This window comes from Anomaloglossus baeobatrachus, chromosome 5, assembly GCF_048569485.1.
Source record: "Anomaloglossus baeobatrachus isolate aAnoBae1 chromosome 5, aAnoBae1.hap1, whole genome shotgun sequence".
NCBI lineage: Eukaryota > Metazoa > Chordata > Amphibia > Anura > Aromobatidae > Anomaloglossus > Anomaloglossus baeobatrachus.
The window spans coordinates 424,511,947-424,537,793 of record NC_134357.1 but is presented as its reverse complement, the minus strand read 5'-3'; the positions used below and the strand labels follow the sequence as shown (position 1 = coordinate 424,537,793).

The window sequence follows — 25,847 nt, the reverse complement described above, 5'->3', positions numbered from 1 at the left end:
TCGCTACCAACATTACACAAGGTGCAGGGAAAGAGACAGTCACCGTTAACTACCGGGGAAAAGCAACAGCAGCCGTCCGTGGGAACCGTCTTTCCAGCTGTGTGTTTTACCGAGAACTGTGTCACCGTCTCAGGCTGAGTGAGTACCACCGTGCCGTGAGGCACAGCGCTGCCCCCGCGACCCTGCACCTCACCAGGCCCCGCACCTGGCCTGCCATCCCTCATCCTCCACCCCATCACTGGGCCCCGGGACAACCAACCCCTACCCACGGAGGGGAGAACTAACAACTCTGCTGCTCCCTGTCACCGCTCCCGGGATCCCCATACAGAGCAGCGGTGGTGTCCACACAATCACCACAACCGTGGGTGGCGTCACGGACAATAAACTCCCAAACCAATCCCCTTTTCACTCATGGGCGAGGAGCGCCGCTCGAGTCCCCGGGATCCGGCCCATCGCTCGAGCCACCGAGCAGCAGAGGCCGCAGCAGCAGCGGCAGCCGGACCCGAGCAGTGGGAGAGCGCAGCGTCCCCTCCTCCGCCCGCGACAATTGCCAATCAACAAATAAACCTACAGACCAACAATAATTGGCTAATAAGTCTATGTTGCAGATGCAATCCTCTGCATTAACATTGAGCAGAGCATAATGTGCGTACTGGAATATAATGAATTGTGGCTTTTAAACAAGCATTAGGTACAAAGCTTGGAGTTCTAGGGTCTGATTGACATGTATGGAAGGCAATGGGTTGTACTTTTTACATACTGTGTATCTGCTAGAGACACCCGTACACTTGCCCACACAGACACAAACACTGCTGGGAGTCCTGGAAAGGAAAAAAAAAAAGTCATGATATATCATCTCCATATACATGCAGGTCACACAATGATCCTATCATAAAACAATTCCCTAAGTACCAAAAATAGAATCCATCAAATATCTCACCCCAACCAATGATGGTCAGTGCCCAGAAGTAGCTGCGGTCAGACAGGTAGGCCATGAAGATGAGACTGTGCAGGTAGAGACCTTCCACCAGGATCCAGAAGTGATTTGTGGCCAGGAAATAAAGGAATAAGGTGACGACCACTTTACATCCAGCCTGTGACAGATAAAGAACATCCTCTAATATTGTGCATCAAATCGAGATATTATGGAATATTCAACTGTGAACAAAATATCTGGAACCTAATGTATCTTCTGAACATTGCTTACCGACAAACAGCTGTTTCCACCATACTGTCCACTATGACAGATAATGTGTTCTACTTAGAATATGCATAATGAACACATGGTGCCTAGAAGGCTTACCCAGTGGACCTCTGTTATCCTTGAAGCCCCGATCTCTACGCCTTCACTCCCTGGTATCTCTTCATCGTCTTTTGAATACAGTACAGCATCTTTAAGAAATATGCTTCCAGCTCGGCAAATGAAGGATGTGAAGAGGTGGATATGGATGTAATTTCGAGTACAGTGCAGTCGTCTAAATAAGTGGAGGCAACAATATAAACACAGGTTACGTTTAGTGTACATAAACCAAGATGGCTCTTAGATAAGATTAACTTTTGACTTGCACGTTGTAAAGAACTGCAACCTAGATAAAAAAAAAATATTGCCCCACTCCATAATGACAACTTTGCAGAAGTTCACGTTGTTGTGATATATCGACTCGACCCTATGAAATATGCCAGTGTAATGGGGGCAGGGGACGCCTCAGGGGGTGTAGTCGGGTCCCCTCGCCTTGTGGGCCGCAGGCTGAACCCCGGCCCGGCCGTTACTTGCAAAACAGGTGTCTTGTTGGGGCAGAGTGTGGATGCATGGGGCCCATTCATGACAGCGTTCTTTCTCAGCTCTCCAGCTCCTTTTTCACTTTCAGGAAAGAGACAATTGCAGGCAGCGGGTAAACCAAACAACGATTTATTAAACAAAGCTTCCATCTTTTTGTTTGCAGCAGGTTTACTTTAGTACGTTCCAAGTTACAGGTCCTTTTGTACAAAAACGGTTTCCTTTTTCTCTACGGGCACTTTCCTTTGCCTGCAGGGGACATACGTTAACCCCCTAGTAGCTGCACTCTAACCCGGATTTACTGTAGGGCAGATCCAGCACACACTACCGGCTCTGGATAAGTTCTCACCTCTGCACTTCTTTGTCAGGGCACTAACCTTCGCCTGCAGGGGCCACTTGTTATCCCCCTGATAGCTGCACTCCACTCTAGTACACAACACTGGCTCCGGACTAGTCCCAACTCTTCCACCGTTTCTCATGGGTTTCCTCTGCTTTCTAGCCAAGAGTACTCACTCAGGCTGACTGCCTCATCTCACTCCCACACTCTGCCCCGTCACCTCAGACCGAGCTTGCTCGCCTCTCACATCTCACTGGACTCTGCATTCAGAACTAGAGATGAGCGCACCGGTCCCGGTTCGGCTCGAGGTCAGTTCGCCGAACGGAGGTCCCGTTCGAGTTCGGCTCGTCGAACGTTCGACGAACCGAACTCGAACTGCATAGGAAACAATGGCAGGCAATCACAAACACATAAAAACACCTAGAAAACACCCTCAAAGGTGTCCAAAAGGTGACAAACAACTCACAACACAAACACATGGGAAAGTGACAAGGACATATACTCATGCGAAAACAAAACAGCTGGACAAGGAAAAAGAGGAGGACACACAGATATAGGCATGGCACGCCCTTCTAAAATCATGTAAAACACCGCAAGGTGACTCCAAGCGTAGTCTCCCTTTTTTTCCAAAAATTGGGCCCCACACACACCCACCCATTCAGTGGCAGCACTTGTGCCCTAGTTGTACACTTCACAGCTAGATTTGCATCAAGCACATTCAAAAATACGCCATACTTAACCGTCCCCAGGATGACTCCGGGGTAGGTAGCAAAGTCTTTGCTGAACCATGACTTGTTCATCTTGGCTCCTTTTAAAAAACACAGCAAGCAAGGGTTACTCCAAGCGGAGTCTCCCTTTTTTTCCAAAAATTGTGCCCCACACACACCCACCCATTCAGTGGCAGCACTTGTGCCCTAGTTGTGCACTTCACAGCTAGATTTGCATCAAGTACATTCAAAAATACGGCCTAGTTAACCGTCCCCAGGATGACACCAGGGTAGGTAGCAAAGTCTTTCCTGATCCCAGCTCTGTTCATCTTGGATCATTTTTAAAAAACACAGCAAGCAAGGGTTACTCCAAGCGGAGTCTCCCTTTTTTCCAAAAATTGGGCCCCACACACACCCACCCCTTCAGTGGCAGCAGTTGTGCCCCAGTTGTACAATTCACAGCTAGATTTGCATCAAGCACATTCAAAAATACGCCATAATTAACCGTCCCCAGGATGACACCGGGGTAGGTAGCAAAGTCTTTCCTGATCCCAGCTCTGTTCATCTTGGCTTCTTTTAAAAACACATCAAGCAAGGGTTACTCCAAGCGGAGCCTCCCTTTTTTCCAAAAATTGGGCCCCACACACACCCACCCATTCAGTGGCAGCACTTGTGCCCTAGTTGTACACTTCACAGCTAGATTTGCATCAAGCACATTCAAAAATACGCCATAATTAACCGTCCCCAGGATGACACCGTGGTAGGTAGCAAAGTCTTTCCTGATCCCAGCTCTGTTCATCTTGGCTTCTTTTAAAAACACATCAAGCAAGGGTTACTCCAAGCGGAGCCTCCCTTTTTTCCAAAAATTGGGCCCCACACACACCCACCCCTTTCAGTGGCAGCACTTGTGCCCTAGTTGCAAACAGGATGTTTTGATTTGCATCAAGCACATTCCAAATCCACAAGCATTTACTCTCCCCAGGATGACACAGGTGTAGTAAATTCCTTCTGGATCCATGAGTTGTTCATTTTGATGAACGTCAGTCTGTCCACATTGTCACTGGACAGACGCGTGCGCTTATCTGTCAGCACACACCCAGCAGCACTGAAGACACGTTCAGAGACAACGCTGGCAGCTGGACACGACAAAATCTCCAAGGCGTAACTGGAGAGCTCTGGCCATTTTTCTAGATTTGAAGCCCAAAAGGAGCAAGGATCCATTTGCAAAGTCATGGCATCGATGTTCATTTGGAGATACTCCTGTATCATCCTCTCCAGCCGTTGACTATGTGTCAGACTTGTTGTCTCTGGTGGCCTTGCAAAAGAGGGTCTAAAAAAATTATGAAAAGATTCAATAAAATTGCTGTTACCAGCACCAGATACGGTCCTACTGGTATGGGTAGACTGTTGAAGATGACGAGACCGTCCCATGTTTGGCAAGTTACAACTGGGAGATTCACTCCCTGCACCTGCACGGTTGTTTGGTGGAAAAGCCGAGCTAAGATCGAGTAACAGCTTCTGCTGATACTCCTGCATACGTGCGTCCCTTTCTATGGCTGGAATTATGTCACAAAATTTGGACTTGTACCGGGGATCTAATAGTGTGGCAATCCAGTAGTCATCATCACTTCTAATTTTGACAATACGAGTGTCATGTTGGAGGTAGTGCAACAAAAAGGCACTCATGTGTCTTGCGCAGCCATGCGGACCAAGTCCACGCTGTGTTTGTGGCATAGAGGTGTCTTCCTCTGACATCTCGCCCCAACCTCTTTCAACTGAAATTTGACCAAGGTCTCCCTCATCCGCTGAGTCTTCCATGTCCATGGACAGTTCGTCCTCCATTTCTTCATGTTCTCCTGCACCTTCCTCAACATTTCGCCTGCTACTATGCGCCCTTGTTGATCCCTGTCCCCCATGGTCCCATGCCTGCTGCGTTGGTGATGATGAACGTCTGGACCTTGGTGATGTTGTTGTCCCTTGCGCATATGAATCCTCCTGTAGTTCCTCCCCTTCCTGTTGTCCCACCCCCTGACTCCGAATAGTGTTTAACGTGTGCTCCAGCATGTAAATGACTGGAATCGTCATGCTGATAATGGCATTGTCAGCGCTAAACATATTCGTCGCCATGTCGAAACTGTGCAGAAGGGTGCATAGGTCCTTGATCTGAGACCACTCCATCAGGGTGATCTGCCCCACCTCTGCATCTCGTTGGCCCAGGCTATACGTCATGACGTATTGCACCAGGGCTCGGTGGTGCTGCCACAGTCGCTGTAACATGTGGAGAGTTGAATTCCAGCGTGTCGCCACATCGCATTTCAGGCGATGAACCGGCAGGCCGAAAGACTTCTGGAGCGATGCAAGTCGCTCAGCTGCGGCGCTTGAACGGCGGAAGTGAGCAGACAGTTTTCGTGCCCTGTTCAGAAGGCCATCTAGGCCGGGATAGTGTGTTAAAAATTGCTGGACGACAAGGTTCAACACGTGAGCCATACAAGGTACGTGTGTCACCTTGCCCAGGCGAAGGGCCGCACCCAGGTTTGCAGCATTGTCGCACACGGCCTTACCAGGCTGCAGGTTGAGCGGAGACAACCATTTATTAAACTCGGACCGCAGAGCTGACCACAACTCCTCAGCTGTGTGACTCTTATTCCCAAGACATGTCAAGCTAAAGACCGCCTGATGCCGTTGCGCTCTGCTGCCAGCATAGTAATGAGGGGTGCATGATTCCTTCTGCGCAGTGAGAACGCTGGTGGCCTGACCAGGCAGGCTTGGGGCGGAGGTGGAGGACCCAGATGAGGTGGAGGAGGCAGAAGCAGTGGCGGAACTTGGACAGACAGAGGATTGACACACAAGTCGTGGGGACGGCAAGACTTGTGCAGCAGACCCTTCACCATCTATCACCATAGTTACCCAGTGCCCAGTCAGCGACATGTAACGTCCCTGTCCATGCTTACTGGTCCAAGTATCGGTGGTGAAATGCACCCGTTCACACACAGAGTTTCTCAAGGAAGCGGTGATGTTGTGTGCGACATGCTGGTGTAGCGCGGGCACACCTTTCTTAGAGAAGTAGTGGCGACTAGGCATCTGGAACTGGGGCACAGCGACAGACATAAGGTCTCTAAAATCCTGTGTGTCCACTAGGCGGAAAGGCAGCATTTCGGTAGCCAAGAGCTTACAGAGGGCTAGAGTCAACCTCTTAGCTTTGTCATGGGTCGCAGGCAATGGCCTTTTATTTGACCACATCTGAGGGCCAGAGATCTGGCTGCTGTGTGTAGACGGTGTTGAGTAGGGTGTCCCTGGAAAAATGCAGGTTTGTGAGGAAAGTGCAGGCGGAGACATGATGTTGCCTTCATCCAACGTTGGTGCTATCGATGTCTGAGAGAGCTGTACACACTCACTTGTTTCCCCTTCCAAACCAACTGACGACCTACCAAGCAAACTGCCTGTTGCGGTTACAGTGGTGGAAGTTGTGGGTGGAAAAACAGGTGTGACAGCTGTCCCCACAGTCCTAGAAGATGACGAGCGCGCGGATGCACTGGAAGGGGCAGGCGGTGGATGGTTCGCTCCGCTAGGCCGCATTGCAGCATGGTGAGCTTCCCACCGGGCCATATGATATTTATTCATGTGACGATTCATGGAAGAAGTTGTCAAACTGCTGAGGTTTTGACCTCTACTAAGAGAACCATGACAAATTTTACAGATCATATAATTTGGGCGATCTTTTTCTATGTCAAAAAAGGACCAGGCTAGGCAAGGCTTAGAGGCCATGCGACCTGTTGATACACCCCAAATAATGCTCAGAGGCAGAGTGGTGGCTGAGGATGCAGTTGTAGACGTGCTACCAGTACTCCGACTGTGTCCAAGAAGGCGCAAGGTAACTTCGTCATCAGTTGCATCCTCCTCCACCACCTCTGTTGACCTCCTCGAGTGCCTGACTGTGGGTTGACAGTAGGTGGGATCTAGAACTTCATCATCAATTGTTGTGTTTGCACTCCCCTCCCCCTCAGACCGAGCCTCTTCTTGCCCTGACCGAATATTTAAGTTGTCATCCCAATCGGGTATCTGAGTCTCATCTTCATCAGTATGTTCCTCATTGTCTATAACCACAGGTGTTACAGTTTGTGACAAAGGGTCAACATTATGCTCAGAAACTTGGTCCTCAAGGCCTGAATCAGAGTCACAAAGGTTCTGGGCATCACTGCAGACCATTTCCTGTTCTGTACTCACTGTAACTTGGGAGCAGACCTCTGATTCCCAGGCTATAGTGTGACTGAACAGCTCTGCAGACTCAGCCATCTCAGTTCCACCATACTGTGCAGGGCTGATGGAGACTTCAGAGCTGGGAGAAATCAAGTTTGATTGGGATGACAACTCAGAGGACTGGTGTTTTTTGGATGCGGTACTTGAAGTGGCTGAGAGGGCACTTGTTGGACCACTTGAGATCCATTCAAGCATTTTCCTTTTTTGGCCATCAGCTATCTTTGTTCCTGTTGTTCGTGTCCGTAAAAAAGGGAGCACATCGGATTGTCCACGGTAAGTAGTAGACATCTTACTTTTGCTGGTAGATGGTCTATCTTCAGCAGATGATAATGGAGCTTTGCCACCTTCCCCACGGACAAAACCTTTTTTGCCTTTTCCACCACGCCTCTTCCCCTTTCCACCAGCATCTGTCATTTTGCCACTGATGTTGATTGCGACAAGATTGTGCACTGAAAATGTGGTAGTAAAAATTGAGAGGTGGTGTAGATTGCAGTGGTGGTCTAGCTTTATTAACAGCAGAATAATAAAGAATAAATATCCCTGACAATGCAACTACAGCCCTTAAACTGGCAGCAAAAATTGATAGTATAATGGCTTAGTTATAATGAGTTGGAGTGTGCAATGCAGGCAGAGGTTCTGCAAATGTCTTTGCACTAGTGGGACTATAGCAAAGTCCAATAGCCACGTTTAGGATGCCACTAGGTACACTGAGTGTTTGCTAGTATAATGGCTTAGTTATAATGAGTTGGAGTGTGCAATGCAGGCAGAGGTGCTGCAAATGTCTTTGCACTAGTGGGACTATAGCAAAGTCCAATAGCCACGTTTAGGATGCCACTAGGTACACTGAGTGTTTGCTAGTATAATGGCTTAGTTATAATGAGTTGGAGTGTGCAATGCAGGCAGAGGTGCTGCAAATGTCTTTGCACTAGTGGGACTATAGTAAAGTCCAATAGCCACGTTTAGGATGCCACTAGGTACACTGAGTGTTTGCTAGTATAATGGCTTAGTTATAATGAGTTGGAGTGTGCAATGCAGGCAGAGGTGCTGCAAATGTCTTTGCACTAGTGGGACTATAGCAAAGTCCAATAGCCACGTTTAGGATGCCACTAGGTACACTGAGTGTTTGCTAGTATAATGGCTTAGTTATAATGAGTTGGAGTGTGCAATGCAGGCAGAGGTGCTGCAAATGTCTTTGCACTAGTGTGACTAGACAAAAGTCCAATAGCCACGTTTAGGATGCCACTAGGTACACTGAGTGTTTGCTAGTATAATGGCTTAGTTATAATGAGTTGGAGTGTGCAATGCAGGCAGAGGTGCTGCAAATGTCTTTGCACTAGTGGGACTATAGCAAAGTCCAATAGCCACGTTTAGGATGCCACTAGGTACACTGAGTGTTTGCTAGTATAATGGCTTAGTTATAATGAGTTGGAGTGTGCAATGCAGGCAGAGGTGCTGCAAATGTCTTTGCACTAGTGGGACTATAGCAAAGTCCAATAGCCACGTTTAGGATGCCACTAGGTACACTGAGTGTTTGCTAGTATAATGGCTTAGTTATAATGAGTTGGAGTGTGCAATGCAGGCAGAGGTGCTGCAAATGTCTTTGCAATAGTGTGACTAGACAAATGTCCAAAAGCCACATTTAGGATGCCACTAAGTACACTGAGTGTTTGCTAGTATAATGGCTTAGTTATAATGAGTTGGAGTGTGCAATGCAGGCAGAGGTGCTGCAAATGTCTTTGCACTAGTGTGACTATAGCAAAGTCCAATAGCCACGTTTAGGATGCCACTAGGTACACTGAGTGTTTGCTAGTATAATGGCTTAGTTATAATGAGTTGGAGTGTGCAATGCAGGCAGAGGTGCTGCAAATGTCTTTGCACTAGTGGGACTATAGCAAAGTCCAATAGCCACGTTTAGGATGCCACTAGGTACACTGAGTGTTTGCTAGTATAATGGCTTAGTTATAATGAGTTGGAGTGTGCAATGCAGGCAGAAGTGCTGCAAATGTCTTTGCACTAGTGGGACTATAGGAAAGTCCAATAGCCACGTTTAGGATGCCACTAGGTACACTGAGTGTTTGCTAGTATAATGGCTTAGTTATAATGAGTTGGAGTGTGCAATGCAGGCAGAGGTGCTGCAAATGTCTTTGCACTAGTGGGACTATAGCAAAGTCCAATAGCCACGTTTAGGATGCCACTAGGTATACTGAGTGTTTGCTAGTATAATGGCTTAGTTATAATGAGTTGGAGTGTGCAATGCAGGCAGAGGTGCTGCAAATGTCTTTGCACTAGTGGGACTATAGCAAAGTTCAATAGCCACGTTTAGGATGCCACTGGGTACACTGAGTGTTTGCTAGTATAATGGCTTAGTTATAATGAGTTGGAGTGTGCAATGCAGGCAGAGGTGCTGCAAATGTCTTTGCACTAGTGGGACTATAGCAAAGTCCAATAGCCACGTTTAGGATGCCACTAGGTACACTGAGTGTTTGCTAGTATAATGGCTTAGTTATAATGAGTTGGAATGTGCAATGCTGGCAGAGGTGCTGCAAATGTCTTTGCACTAGTGTGACTAGACAAAAGTCCAATAGCCACGTTTAGGATGCCACTAGGTACACTGAGTGTTTGCTAGTATAATGGCTTAGTTATAATGAGTTGGAGTGTGCAATGCAGGCAGAGGTGCTGCAAATGTCTTTGCACTAGTGGGACTATAGCAAAGTCCAATAGCCACGTTTAGGATGCCACTAGGTACACTGAGTGTTTGCTAGTATAATCGCTTAGTTATAATGAGTTGGAGTGTGCAATGCAGGCAGAGGTGCTGCAAATGTCTTTGCACTAGTGGGACTATAGCAAAGTCCAATAGCCACGTTTAGGATGCCACTAGGTACACTGAGTGTTTGCTAGTATAATGGCTTAGTTATAATGAGTTGGAGTGTGCAATGCAGGCAGAAGTGCTGCAAATGTCTTTGCACTAGTGGGACTATAGGAAAGTCCAATAGCCACGTTTAGGATGCCACTAGGTACACTGAGTGTTTGCTAGTATAATGGCTTAGTTATAATGAGTTGGAGTGTGCAATGCAGGCAGAGGTGCTGCAAATGTCTTTGCACTAGTGGGACTATAGCAAAGTCCAATAGCCACGTTTAGGATGCCACTAGGTATACTGAGTGTTTGCTAGTATAATGGCTTAGTTATAATGAGTTGGAGTGTGCAATGCAGGCAGAGGTGCTGCAAATGTCTTTGCACTAGTGGGACTATAGCAAAGTTCAATAGCCACGTTTAGGATGCCACTAGGTACACTGAGTGTTTGCTAGTATAATGGCTTAGTTATAATGAGTTGGAGTGTGCAATGCAGGCAGAGGTGCTGCAAATGTCTTTGCACTAGTGGGACTATAGCAAAGTCCAATAGCCACGTTTAGGATGCCACTAGGTACACTGAGTGTTTGCTAGTATAATGGCTTAGTTATAATGAGTTGGAGTGTGCAATGCAGGCAGAGGTGCTGCAAATGTCTTTGCACTAGTGGGACTATAGCAAAGTCCAATAGCCACGTTTAGGATGCCACTAGGTACACTGAGTGTTTGCTAGTATAATGGCTTAGTTATAATGAGTTGGAGTGTGCAATGCAGGCAGAGGTGCTGCAAATGTCTTTGCACTAGTGTGACTAGACAAATGTCCAATAGCCACGTTTAGGATGCCACTAGGTACACTGAGTGTTTGCTAGTATAATGGCTTAGTTATAATGAGTTGGAGTGTGCAATGCAGGCAGAGGTGCTGCAAATATCTTTGCACTAGTGGGACTATAGCAAAGTCCAATAGCCACGTTTAGGATGCCACTAGGTACACTGAGTGTTTGCTAGTATAATGGCTTAGTTATAATGAGTTGGAGTGTGCAATGCAGGCAGAGGTGCTGCAAATGTCTTTGCACTAGTGGGACTATAGCAAAGTCCAATAGCCACGTTTAGGATGCCACTAGGTACACTGAGTGTTTGCTAGTATAATGGCTTAGTTATAATGAGTTGGAGTGTGCAATGCAGGCAGAGGTGCTGCAAATGTCTTTGCACTAGTGGGACTATAGCAAAGTCCAATAGCCACGTTTAGGATGCCACTAGGTACACTGAGTGTTTGCTAGTATAATGGCTTAGTTATAATGAGTTGGAGTGTGCAATGCAGGCAGAGGTGCTGCAAATGTCTTTGCACTAGTGTGACTAGACAAATGTCCAATAGCCACGTTTAGGATGCCACTAGGTACACTGAGTGTTTGCTAGTATAATGGCTTAGTTATAATGAGTTGGAGTGTGCAATGCAGGCAGAGGTGCTGCAAATGTCTTTGCAATAGTGTGACTAGACAAATGTCCAAAAGCCACATTTAGGATGCCACTAAGTACACTGAGTGTTTGCTAGTATAATGGCTTAGTTATAATGAGTTGGAGTGTGCAATGCAGGCAGAGGTGCTGCAAATGTCTTTGCACTAGTGTGACTATAGCAAAGTCCAATAGCCACGTTTAGGATGCCACTAGGTACACTGAGTGTTTGCTAGTATAATGGCTTAGTTATAATGAGTTGGAGTGTGCAATGCAGGCAGAGGTGCTGCAAATGTCTTTGCACTAGTGGGACTATAGCAAAGTCCAATAGCCACGTTTAGGATGCCACTAGGTACACTGAGTGTTTGCTAGTATAATGGCTTAGTTATAATGAGTTGGAGTGTGCAATGCAGGCAGAGGTGCTGCAAATGTCTTTGCACTAGTGGGACTATAGCAAAGTCCAATAGCCACGTTTAGGATGCCACTAGGTACACTGAGTGTTTGCTAGTATAATGGCTTAGTTATAATGAGTTGGAGTGTGCAATGCAGGCAGAAGTGCTGCAAATGTCTTTGCACTAGTGGGACTATAGCAAAGTCCAATAGCCACGTTTAGGATGCCACTAGGTACACTGAGTGTTTGCTAGTATAATGGCTTAGTTATAATGAGTTGGAGTGTGCAATGCAGGCAGAGGTGCTGCAAATGTCTTTGCACTAGTGGGACTATAGCAAAGTCCAATAGCCACGTTTAGGATGCCACTAGGTACACTGAGTGTTTGCTAGTATAATGGCTTAGTTATAATGAGTTGGAGTGTGCAATGCAGGCAGAGGTGCTGCAAATGTCTTTGCACTAGTGGGACTAGACAAATGTCCAATAGCCACGTTTAGGATGCCACTAGGTACACTGAGTGTTTGCTAGTATAATGGCTTAGTTATAATGAGTTGGAGTGTGCAATGCAGGCAGAGGTGCTGCAAATGTCTTTGCACTAGTGGGACTATAGCAAAGTCCAATAGCCACGTTTAGGATGCCACTAGGTACACTGAGTGTTTGCTAGTATAATGGCTTAGTTATAATGAGTTGGAGTGTGCAATGCAGGCAGAGGTGCTGCAAATGTCTTTGCACTAGTGGGACTATAGCAAAGTCCAATAGCCACGTTTAGGATGCCACTAGGTACACTGAGTGTTTGCTAGTATAATGGCTTAGTTATAATGAGTTGGAGTGTGCAATGCAGGCAGAGGTGCTGCAAATGTCTTTGCACTAGTGGGACTATAGCAAAGTCCAATAGCCACGTTTAGGATGCCACTAGGTACACTGAGTGTTTGCTAGTATAATGGCTTAGTTATAATGAGTTGGAGTGTGCAATGCAGGCAGAGGTGCTGCAAATGTCTTTGCACTAGTGGGACTATAGCAAAGTCCAATAGCCACGTTTAGGATGCCACTAGGTACACTGAGTGTTTGCTAGTATAATGGCTTAGTTATAATGAGTTGGAGTGTGCAATGCAGGCAGAGGTGCTGCAAATGTCTTTGCACTAGTGGGACTATAGCAAAGTCCAATAGCCACGTTTAGGATGCCACTAGGTACACTGAGTGTTTGCTAGTATAATGGCTTAGTTATAATGAGTTGGAGTGTGCAATGCAGGCAGAGGTGCTGCAAATGTCTTTGCACTAGTGGGACTATAGCAAAGTCCAATAGCCACGTTTAGGATGCCACTAGGTACACTGAGTGTTTGCTAGTATAATGGCTTAGTTATAATGAGTTGGAGTGTGCAATGCAGGCAGAAGTGCTGCAAATGTCTTTGCACTAGTGGGACTATAGCAAAGTCCAATAGCCACGTTTAGGATGCCACTAGGTACACTGAGTGTTTGCTAGTATAATGGCTTAGTTATAATGAGTTGGAGTGTGCAATGCAGGCAGAGGTGCTGCAAATGTCTTTGCACTAGTGGGACTAGACAAATGTCCAATAGCCACGTTTAGGATGCCACTAGGTACACTGAGTGTTTGCTATTATAATGGCTTAGTTATAATGAGTTGGAGTGTGCAATGCAGGCAGAGGTGCTGCAAATGTCTTTGCACTAGTGGGACTATAGCAAAGTCCAATAGCCACGTTTAGGATGCCACTAGGTACACTGAGTGTTTGCTAGTATAATGGCTTAGTTATAATGAGTTGGAGTGTGCAATGCAGGCAGAGGTGCTGCAAATGTCTTTGCACTAGTGGGACTATAGCAAAGTCCAATAGCCACGTTTAGGATGCCACTAGGTACACTGAGTGTTTGCTAGTATAATGGCTTAGTTATAATGAGTTGGAGTGTGCAATGCAGGCAGAGGTGCTGCAAATGTCTTTGCACTAGTGGGACTATAGCAAAGTCCAATAGCCACGTTTAGGATGCCACTAGGTACACTGAGTGTTTGCTAGTATAATGGCTTAGTTATAATGAGTTGGAGTGTGCAATGCAGGCAGAGGTGCTGCAAATGTCTTTGCACTAGTGGGACTATAGCAAAGTCCAATAGCCACGTTTAGGATGCCACTAGGTACACTGAGTGTTTGCTAGTATAATGGCTTAGTTATAATGAGTTGGAGTGTGCAATGCAGGCAGAGGTGCTGCAAATGTCTTTGCACTAGTGGGACTATAGCAAAGTCCAATAGCCACGTTTAGGATGCCACTAGGTACACTGAGTGTTTGCTAGTATAATGGCTTAGTTATAATGAGTTGGAGTGTGCAATGCAGGCAGAGGTGCTGCAAATGTCTTTGCACTAGTGGGACTATAGCAAAGTCCAATAGCCACGTTTAGGATGCCACTAGGTACACTGAGTGTTTGCTAGTATAATGGCTTAGTTATAATGAGTTGGAGTGTGCAATGCAGGCAGAGGTGCTGCAAATGTCTTTGCACTAGTGGGACTATAGCAAAGTCCAATAGCCACGTTTAGGATGCCACTAGGTACACTGAGTGTTTGCTAGTATAATGGCTTAGTTATAATGAGTTGGAGTGTGCAATGCAGGCAGAGGTGCTGCAAATGTCTTTGCACTAGTGGGACTATAGCAAAGTCCAATAGCCACGTTTAGGATGCCACTAGGTACACTGAGTGTTTGCTAGTATAATGGCTTAGTTATAATGAGTTGGAGTGTGCAATGCAGGCAGAGGTGCTGCAAATGTCTTTGCACTAGTGGGACTATAGCAAAGTCCAATAGCCACGTTTAGGATGCCACTAGGTACACTGAGTGTTTGCTAGTATAATGGCTTAGTTATAATGAGTTGGAGTGTGCAATGCAGGCAGAAGTGCTGCAAATGTCTTTGCACTAGTGGGACTATAGCAAAGTCCAATAGCCACGTTTAGGATGCCACTAGGTACACTGAGTGTTTGCTAGTATAATGGCTTAGTTATAATGAGTTGGAGTGTGCAATGCAGGCAGAGGTGCTGCAAATGTCTTTGCACTAGTGGGACTAGACAAATGTCCAATAGCCACGTTTAGGATGCCACTAGGTACACTGAGTGTTTGCTATTATAATGGCTTAGTTATAATGAGTTGGAGTGTGCAATGCAGGCAGAGGTGCTGCAAATGTCTTTGCACTAGTGGGACTATAGCAAAGTCCAATAGCCACGTTTAGGATGCCACTAGGTACACTGAGTGTTTGCTAGTATAATGGCTTAGTTATAATGAGTTGGAGTGTGCAATGCAGGCAGAGGTGCTGCAAATGTCTTTGCACTAGTGGGACTATAGCAAAGTCCAATAGCCACGTTTAGGATGCCACTAGGTACACTGAGTGTTTGCTAGTATAATGGCTTAGTTATAATGAGTTGGAGTGTGCAATGCAGGCAGAGGTGCTGCAAATGTCTTTGCACTAGTGGGACTATAGCAAAGTCCAATAGCCACGTTTAGGATGCCACTAGGTACACTGAGTGTTTGCTAGTATAATGGCTTAGTTATAATGAGTTGGAGTGTGCAATGCAGGCAGAGGTGCTGCAAATGTCTTTGCACTAGTGGGACTATAGCAAAGTCCAATAGCCACGTTTAGGATGCCACTAGGTACACTGAGTGTTTGCTAGTATAATGGCTTAGTTATAATGAGTTGGAGTGTGCAATGCAGGCAGAGGTGCTGCAAATGTCTTTGCACTAGTGGGACTATAGCAAAGTCCAATAGCCACGTTTAGGATGCCACTAGGTACACTGAGTGTTTGCTAGTATAATGGCTTAGTTATAATGAGTTGGAGTGTGCAATGCAGGCAGAGGTGCTGCAAATGTCTTTGCACTAGTGGGACTATAGCAAAGTCCAATAGCCACGTTTAGGATGCCACTAGGTACACTGAGTGTTTGCTAGTATAATGGCTTAGTTATAATGAGTTGGAGTGTGCAATGCAGGCAGAGGTGCTGCAAATGTCTTTGCACTAGTGGGACTATAGCAAAGTCCAATAGCCACGTTTAGGATGCCACTAGGTACACTGAGTGTTTGCTAGTATAATGGCTTAGTTATAATGAGTTGGAGTGTGCAATGCAGGCAGAGGTGCTGCAAATGTCTTTGCACTAGTGGGACTATAGCAAAGTCCAATAGCCACGTTTAGGATGCCACTAGGTACACTGAGTGTTTGCTAGTATAATGGCTTAGTTATAATGAGTTGGAATGTGCAATGCAGGCAGAGGTGCTGCAAATGTCTTTGCACTAGTGTGACTAGACAAAAGTCCAATAGCCACGTTTAGGATGCTACTAGGTACACTGAGTGTTTGCTAGTATAATGGCTTAGTTATAATGAGTTGGAGTGTGCAATGCAGGCAGAGGTGCTGCAAATGTCTTTGCACTAGTGGGACTATAGCAAAGTCCAATAGCCACGTTTAGGATGCCACTAGGTACACTGAGTGTTTGCTAGTATAATGGCTTAGTTATAATGAGTTGGAGTGTGCAATGCAGGCAGAGGTGCTGCAAATGTCTTTGCACTAGTGTGACTATAGCAAAGTCCAATAGCCACGTTTAGGATGCCACTAGGTACACTGAGTGTTTGCTAGTATAATGGCTTAGTTATAATGAGTTGGAGTGTGCAATGCAGGCAAAGGTGCTGCAAATGTCTTTGCACTAGTGTGACTAGACAAAAGTCCAATAGCCACGTTTAGGATGCCACTAGGTACACTGAGTGTTTGCTAGTATAATGGCTTAGTTATAATGAGTTGGAGTGTGCAATGCAGGCAGAGGTGCTGCAAATGTCTTTGCACTAGTGGGACTATAGCAAAGTCCAATAGCCACGTTTAGGATGCCACTAGGTACACTGAGTGTTTGCTAGTATAATGGCTTAGTTATAATGAGTTGGAGTGTGCAATGCAGGCAGAGGTGCTGCAAATGTCTTTGCACTAGTGGGACTATAGCAAAGTCCAATAGCCACGTTTAGGATGCCACTAGGTACACTGAGTGTTTGCTAGTATAATGGCTTAGTTATAATGAGTTGGAGTGTGCAATGCAGGCAGAGGTGCTGCAAATGTCTTTGCACTAGTGGGACTATAGCAAAGTCCAATAGCCAAGTTTAGGATGCCACTAGGTACACTGAGTGTTTGCTAGTATAATGGCTTAGTTATAATGAGTTGGAGTGTGCAATGCAGGCAGAGGTGCTGCAAATGTCTTTGCACTAGTGGGACTATAGCAAAGTCCAATAGCCACGTTTAGGATGCCACTAGGTACACTGAGTGTTTGCTAGTATAATGGCTTAGTTATAATGAGTTGGAGTGTGCAATGCAGGCAGACGTGCTGCAAATGTCTTTGCACTAGTGGGACTATAGCAAAGTCCAATAGCCACGTTTAGGATGACACTACGTACACTGAGTGTTTGCTAGTATAATGGCTTAGTTATAATGAGTTGGAGTGTGCAGAGGACAGGAGGGTACAGTGCCAGGATTGTGGGGCTCTGGGTAGAGGAATGGAAGCCTGCCTTTCTATTCCCTCCTAATAGGGAAATGCAGGGAGGAAATCCCTGACCTTTGCTACACAGACGCTGTCGCTGTTTTCAGGACCTGTCACCTATGGCTCTGACCCTGCCGGTACGAGCCCTTGATGGAAAGTGCTATCCCTATGCTGTCCAGCGCTGTGTATGGAGCGCATACAGCTGTATCAGCGATAGGACTCAGGACGGAGCTGCGCCAGTGATGTCTGACACCAAGGACGCAGAAGAGATAATGGCGTCCTGGAGGAAAATGTCCGTTTTTATAATGCAGGGACATGTGACATGGACATCCTATCACACATGCCGTTGCTTCTCTGGCTAAAAGTCCACTTAGCTGTGTGTGTGTCTGGGATTGGCTGACATGCTGGCCCGCCCCACAAGACGCACGCGCTTAGGGAAGGAACACAAGGGAAAAAAAAAAAAAAATGGCGATCGCCTTTATACAAACAGGAGTGATCTGAAGGCGCTGTTCACGCACACTATACACTGAAATGTCATAATAGTGTGAGTCACAGAGTGACTTACACTATTACAGCGGAAAGCCAGCTAGGAATTAGCTGTTTTTTTTGCTGCTAGAACTGTTCTCGAACGTTTCTAGAACTATCGAGCTTTTGCAAAAAGCTCGAGTTCTAGTTCGATCTAGAACAGGCCCCAAAATCACTTGAGCCTAGAACTGGAGAACCTCGAACCTCGAACCGCGCTCAACTCTATTCAGAACCCTTCATTCCCCACCTAGGCTGCCCTGCCCCTTCCTTCCCTGCCACTGTTACCAGGGGAACCACTGCTCTACACTGGCACCTAGTGGGGAAACATTTTATGACATGTAACATTTTACCTTCAACATTTACAATTTGCCACCATACTACTGTGGCGTCTTCAGGGGGGTAAAAACCGCTCCTTCACTACCAGGGGTCCGACTACCCCTTACACCAGTATATCAAAGGGATCATAAGTAGGAGTAGAACTGAGTATGGAAGACAAAAAAGACTTCAAGGAAGTCAAAGAACAACCCATCCTTATGAGTGTCAAAGCTGGGTTTTAAAGGAAGTCTGTCAGTAGGATCAACTTCCTAAGTCATCTATATGGACATGTAGCTCATAGGAAACTGAATGAAATGATATATCATTATTTGTGATCCGATGTCTTATTTCAGAGAAATACACATTTTTCTTAATGTGTAAATGAACTACTGTATTAAGATCTATGGGCCGGATATACAGTAGATTCCCCTGAAAATCTGCCTCCACAGCTTATCTTAAATGAAAGGGGGTGTTAACAGTGTGAGACATGTAATGACTGACAGTCTGCTCTCCTGATCTACATATCTCATACTGGTAATGCCCCCTGTCATATAAATAAGCTTCTTGAGGCATATTCTCAGTGAGATCTATCATCGGCCCATAGATCTTAACAGCTCATTTACATCTGAAAAAAAATATGAATCTATCTGGAATAAGCCATCAGATTGCAGATATCAAGGTATCATTTTTTTCAGCTTCCTATTACATGCTCACATAGACTGCTTAGGAGGGTTTATCCTACCAACAGATGCTATTTAAAGATATCAGCTGAGCCAATAATTGCCGCCTTTGTGACTGCTGAAAGCAAAATATACTCAACCAAATAAAGCCAAATTTTTAAATTCAAACTCAAAAGACCAGACTGATGGTTTATGATGATCTTTGGAGCATATGATCAAGTAATCCGTTTGTTTTTCTTTAGAAGACAATTGTGTTTGGAATAGGTAAAGGAAAAAAAGGAGGAGAATTACCCTTAAAACAGAGACAATTAAAAAACACATCAATTAAAAGTCTAGTAAATGAATGTTCTATTAACTTTCATCTTCCTAGAGCCAGGGCCGTATTTACCATTAGGCACCCGTGGTCCGGTGCCTAGGGCGGCAGATTGTGAGGGGCGGCACCTTCTGGCAGCAAAAAAAAAAAAAAAAAAAAAAAAAAAAAAAAAATTTTTTTTTTTTTTACATTTTTTTTTGTGGCCGCCGAGCACAGGGAGCTGATTGACCCCGGAACTGCCGGCGCCTGCACTTCCGGGGTCACAGGCGCGCGCCAATCAGCTCCTTCCTCTGTGCTGCGTCCACTGCTGTGTGGACGTCACATGCAGAGCTCACAGCAGGACGCCGCGGAGGAAGCCGTGATGGAATCCGGTGTCAGAAGAGGATACTCACGTGAGCCAGGAAGATGGCGGCGGGCACTGGAGCAGGTAAGTGGATTCATAAGGAGCGTGGGAGTGTCTCTAATGCAGACCGGAGATCTGCGCATGCGGGGGGGGGAGGCGGCAAAGGCAGATACTGGAGGGAGGCAGAGGCTGAGACTGGGGGGAGGCTGGAGGGAGGCAGAAGCTGAGACTGGAGGGAGGCTGGAGGGAGGCAGAGGCTGAGACTGGGGGGAGGCTGGAGGGAGGCAGAGGCTGAGACTGGAGGGAGGCAGAGGCTGAGACTGGAGGGAGGCTGGAGGGAGGCAGAGGCTGAGACTGGAGAGAGGCAGAGGCTGAGACTGGAGGGAGGCAGAGGCTGAGACTGGAGGGAGGCAGAGGCTGAGACTGTGGGGAGGCTGGAGGGAGGCAGAGGCAGAGACTGGAGGGAGGCTGGAGGGAGGCAGAGGCAGAGACTGGGGGGAGGCTGGAGGGAGGCAGAGGCTGAGACTGGGGGGAGGCTGGAGGGAGGCAGAGGCTGAGACTGGGGGGAGGCTGGAGGGAGGCAGAGGCTGAGACTGGGGGGAGGCTGGAGGGAGGCAGAGACTGTGGGGAGGCTGGAGGGAGGCAGAGGCAGAGACTGTGGGGAGGCTGGAGGGAGGCAGAGGCAGAGACTGTGGGGAGGCTGGAGGGAGGCAGAGGCTGAGACTGGGGGGAGGCTGGAGGGAGGCAGAGGCAGAGACTGGGGGGAGGCTGGAGGGAGGCAGAGGCAGAGACTGGAGGGAGGCAGAGGCTGAGACTGGGGGGAGGCTGGAGGGAGGCAGAGGCTGAGACTGGAGAGAGGCAGAGGCTGAGACTGGGGGGAGGTTGTAGGGAGGCAGAGGCTGAGACTGGAGGGAGGCAGAGGCTGAGACTGTGGGGAGGCTGGAGGGAGGCAGAGGCTGAGACTGGGGGAGGCTGGAGGGAGGCAGAGGCAGAGACTGGGGGGAGGCTGGAGGGAGGCAGAGGAAGAGACTGGGGGGAGTCTGGAGGGAGGCAGAGGCTGAGACTGGGGGGAGGCTGGAGGGAGGCAGAGGCTGAGACTGGGGGGAGGCTGGAGGGAGGCAGAGGCAGAGACTGGGGGGAGGCTGGAGGGAGGCAGAGGCAGAGACTGGGGGGAGGCTGGAGGGAGGCAGAGGCAGAGACTGGGGGGAGAATGGAGGGAGGCAGAGGCAGAGACTGGAGGGAGGCTGGAGGGAGGCAGAGGCAGAGACTGGGGGGAGAATGGAGGGAGGCAGAGGCAGAGACTGGAGGGAGGCTGGAGGGAGGCAGAGGCAGAGACTGGGGGGAGGCTGGAGGGAGGCAGAGGCAGAAACTGGGGGGAGGCTGGAGGGAGGCAGAGGCTGAGACTGGGGGGAGGCTTGAGGGAGGCAGAGGCTGAGACTGGGGGGAGGCTGGAGGGAGACAGAGGCAGAGACTGGGGGAGGCTGGAGGGTGGCAGAGGCAGAGACTGGGGAGAGGCTGGAGGGAGGCAGAGGCAGAGACTGGGGGGAGGCTGGAGGGAGGCAGAGGCAGAAACTGGGGGGAGGCTGGAGAGAGGCAGAGGCAGAGACTGGGGGGAGGCTGGAGAGAGGCAGAGGCTGAGACTGGGGGGAGGCTGGAGGGAGGCAGAGGCAGAGACTGGGGGGTGGCTGGAGGGAGGCAGAGGCAGAGACTGTGGGGAGGCTGGAGGGAGGCAGAGGCAGAGACTGGGGGGAGGCTGGAGGGAGGCAGAGGCAGAGACTGGGGGGAGGCTGGAGAGAGGCAGAGGCTGAGACTGGGGGGAGGCTGGAGGGAGGCAGAGGCAGAGACTGGGGGGAGGCTGGAGAGAGGCAGAGGCAGAGACTGGGGGGAGGCTGGAGGGAGGCAGAGGCAGAGACTGGGGGGAGGCTGGAGTGAGGCAGAGACTGGGGGGAGGCTGGAGGGAGGCAGAGGCAGAGACTGGGGGGAGGCTGGAGGGAGGCAGAGGCAGAGACTGGGGGGAGGCTGGAGGGAGGCAGAGGCAGAGACTGGGGGGAGGCTGGAGGGAGGCAGAGGCAGAGACTGGGGGGAGTCTGGAGGGAGGCAGAGGCTGAGACTTGGGGGAGGCTGGAGGGAGGCAGAGGCTGGGACTGTGGGGAGGCTGGAAGGAGGCTGAGACTGGGGTGAGGCTGAGACTGGGGTGAGGCTGGAGGGAGGCTGAGACTGGAGGGAGGCTGGAGGGAGGCTGAGACTGGGGGGAGGCTGGAGGGAGGCTGAGACTGGGGGGAGGCTGGAGGGAGGCTGAGACTGGGGGGAGGCTGAGACTGGGGGGAGGCTGGAGGGAGACTGAGGCTGAGACTGGGGGGAGGCTGGAGGGAGGCTGAGGCTGAGACTGGAGGGAGGCTGAGGCTGAGACTGGGGGGAGGCTGGAGGGAGGCTGAGGCTGAGACTGGAGGGAGGCTGAGGCTGAGACTGGGGGGAGGCTGGAGGGAGGCTGAGGCTGAGACTGGAGGGAGGCTGAGACTTGAGGGAGGCTGAGGCTGAGACTGGAGGGAGGTTGGAGGGAGGCTGAGGCGGAGACTGGGGCAGGCTGAGGCTGGAGGGAGGCAAAGGCTGAGACTGGGGGAGAGAGGCTGATGCTGAGGGAAGATAGAGGCTGATGCTGGGGGAGAGAGGCTGATGCTGGGGGAGTGGGAGAGAGGGGCTAATGCTAGAGACAGAGGACAAGGGATGAGGGATAGGGCAATGACAAAATCGATTGGTTGGGGGGAGTGTAAGGACTCAGAATAAGAGGGGGCAGCATTGGGAGCTCATTGTGAAGAAGGGGCACCATGTGTGGGATCAGTATGGAGTGGAGCAATGTAGGGGAGTCAATATCAAGAGTGGGGTAGTGTGTGTGTGTGGGGGTCTCAGCATAAGCGTTAGTGTGGTGGTCTTAGCATGAGTGGGGCAACATGAAGGTCTCATTATGGAAAAGAGGAAGGCAGCATTAGGAGCTCATGGAGAGGGACAGCATGCATGGGACATTGTGAGAAGGGGGCAGCATGCATGGGACACTGAGGAGGGGGCAGCATGCATGAAACATTGTGAGGAGGGGGCAGCATGCATGGGACATTGTGAGAAGGGGGCAGCATGCATGGGACACTGAGGAGGGGGCAGCATGCATGAGACATTGTGAGGAGGGGGCAGCATGCATGGGACATTGTGAGGAGGGAGCAGCATGCATGGGACACTGTGAGGAGGGAGCATCAAGCATGAGACATTGTGCTGAGGGAGCAGCATGCATGGGACATTGTGAGGCGGGAGCAGCATACATGAGACATTGTGAGGAGGGAGCAGCATGCATGAGACATTGTGAGGAGGGAGCAGCATTCATGGGATATTGTGAGGAGGGAGCAGCATGCATGGGACATTGTGAGGAGGGGCAGCATGCATGGGACATTGTGAGGAGGGAGCAGCATGCATGGGACATTGTGAAGAGGGGGCAGCATGCATGGGACATTGTGAGAAGAGAGCAGCATGCATGGGACATTGTGAGGAGGGGGCAGCATGCATGGGACATTGTGAGGAGGGGGCAGCATGCATGGGACATTGTGAGGAGGGAGCAGCATGCATGGGACATTGTGAAGAGGGCGCAGCATGCATGGGACATTGTGAGGAGGGAGCAGCATGCATGGGACATTGTGAGAAGAGAGCAGCATGCATGGGACACTGAGGAGGGAGCATCAAGCATGAGACATTGTGCTGAGGGAGCAGCATGCATGGGACATTGTGAGGCGGGAGCAGCATACATGAGACATTGTGAGGAGGGAGCAGCATGCATGAGACATTGTGAGGAGGGAGCAGCATTCATGGGATATTGTGAGGAGGGAGCAGCATGCATGGGACATTGTGAGGAGGGGCAGCATGCATGGGACATTGTGAGGAGGGAGCAGCATGCATGGGACATTGTGAAGAGGGGGCAGCATGCATGGGACATTGTGAGGAGGGGGCAGCATGCATGGGACATTGTGAGGAGGGGGCAGCATGCATGGGACATTGTGAGGAGGGAGCAGCATGCATGGGACATTGTGAAGAGGGCGCAGCATGCATGGGACATTGTGAAGAGAGAGCAGCATGCATGGGACATTGTGAGGAGGGGGCAGCATGCAAGGGACATTGTGAGGAGGGAGCAGCATGCATGGGACATTGTGAAGAGGGGGCAGCATGCATGGGACATTGTGAGGAGGGAGCAGCATGCATGGGACATTGTGAGGAGGGGGCAGCATGCATGGGACATTGTGAGGAGGGGGCAGCATGCATGGGACATTGTCCTCACATCATGCTGCTCCCTCCTCACAGTGTACAGATCATATTTCATAATCGAGGAAGGTGTGGTGCATATACAGTAGTTTATAAGGGAGGGCAGTGTGGTGTTTTAGTTTATTAGGGGCAGTGTCACAGTCACAGTATATAAGTGGGGACGGTGTGGTGGGAATATTTTATACTCATGCTATGTTTTGATGTGCCTGTGGTGATTCCCATTGGGGGGGGGTTCGTTTCTCATTGATACTTTTTAAAGTGTGCTACAGAGTAGATCTGCCTTAAACAGATGTCGTGTGCGAAAACTCAGTTTTACGTTGTCACTAAGGGGCGCGACCACTTAAAGTGCCTAGGGCAGCATGAAGGCAAAATACAGCCCTGCCTAGAGCCTATAATAAAATAAAAAATCTAATCCGATGCATGGTAGGCATGACACCTCTGGCAATTGTTTATATGCATCTGGACCAATATTCCTTTACTGAGGCTAGGCATAGAAGAGATGTCTTCAGAAATACGGGTCCTTGCTGATAAATGTTTTATAACCTACCTTCCTGATAAGTCATAAAACATTGTGGTGGGAAAGCTCCTTCACAGGGGTATAATTAGGGCTACTAGACAAGACCTTTGCCCTGTGTATTAGGTGCCAAGGGGCACCAATAGATGACTCTGCCTTGACCATGATTTTTAGGCTATGTGCGCACGTGTGCATATTACATGCAGTTACGCTGCGCTCTGCACCGCAGTGTAACTGTATGTGTCCTGCATCCCCAGCACAATCTATGAAGATTGTGCATGAGACGTGCGCACGTGGCGTATTAGAACGCAGCGATTCGGCTGCTGCCCGAAGCGCGCGTTCTAAGAAGTGACATGTTCCTTCTTTCGTGCGCTTTGTATGCTGTCTATAGGGAGAGGCAGCATGCAGAGCGCACGAATTCTGCAGGCACCAGGCACTTCAGAACGGAGCTTTTCAGCTGCGCTCCGAAGCGGACCTTTTGTGTGCGGTGCAGAGCGCACACGTGCGCACATAGCCTTATAGTGGCATGCAAAAGTTTTGGCACCCCTGGTAAAAATGACTGTTAATGTGACCTGTTAACACTAGAAGTCCCAGAAATTTGGAGCTCCCCCTGAAGTCCCGAAAGAGGGTCAAATGACCCTTAAGCGGACTTTACACGCTACGAGATCGCTACAGCGATCTCGTTGGGGTCACGGTTTTGTGACGCACATCCGGCCGCTGTAGCGATGCCGTTGCATGTGACACCTATGAGCGATTTTGCATCGTCACAAAAACGTGCAAAATCGCTCATCGGTGACATGGGGGTCCATTCTCAAATATCGTTACTGCAGCAGTAACGAAGTTGTTCCTCGTCCCTGCGGCAGCACACATCGCTCTGTGTGACACAGCAGGAACGAGGAAGCTGGCTCCCGGCCACAATGCGGAAGGAATGAGGTGGGCGGGATGTTCGTCCCGCTTATCTCCGCCCCTCCGCTTCTATTGGGCGGCGGTTCAGTGACGCTGCAGTGACGTTGCTGTGACGCTGAACGAATCGCCCCCCTTAGAAAGGAGGCGGATCGCCGGTCACAGCGACGTCGCGGGCAGGTAAGTAGTGTGATGGGTCCGGGCGATGTTGTGCGACACGGGCAGCGATTTGCCCATGTCGCACAACAGATGGGGCGGGTACGCACGATGGCGATATCAGTACCGATATTGCAGTGTGTAAAGCGGCCTTTAGTCAATTATATTATCATAATACAATAAACTGAATAGAACTAACTAGAAACTAAATGGCTAAACTCAATTGAAAACAACAACCTCCTGTGGTGCGACAGTAATGGCCTTAATTAAAGCACAAAAGACGGTGATTATAGGATGTTAGCTAAAATCCTTCAGGTCATTCGACCCGTCTCTGGGTTCCAAAGGTAGAAATGTTAAATGACCCCTCTCTGGGACTTCTAGTGTTAAGCAAGTTGAAGATGAAATGATCTCTTGAAGGCATAAAGTTAAAGATTACACATTCCCTTTGTATTTTAGGCAAAAAATATACAGTGCAGGCCAAAAGTTTGGACACACCTTCTCATCTCTAGAACAGCTGTTAAGAGGAGACTTTGTGCAGCAGGCCTTCATGG

At 48.9% G+C, this 25,847-nt stretch overlaps 1 protein-coding gene across 1 annotated transcript in view; it reads right to left on the bottom strand.

The window, feature by feature from the left end:
• LOC142312784 (parathyroid hormone/parathyroid hormone-related peptide receptor-like) overlaps positions 1–25,847 on the bottom strand; it is a 59,205-nt gene that overhangs the window by 14,561 nt on the left and 18,797 nt on the right. Inside the window, exons 6-8 of the mRNA XM_075351773.1 lie at positions 1,304–1,475; positions 941–1,094; positions 761–821 (exon numbers count right to left, since the gene is read on the bottom strand). Coding sequence (XP_075207888.1) covers positions 761–821; positions 941–1,094; positions 1,304–1,475 — 387 coding nt within the window. The remainder of the gene's footprint in view (positions 1–760; positions 822–940; positions 1,095–1,303; positions 1,476–25,847) is intronic.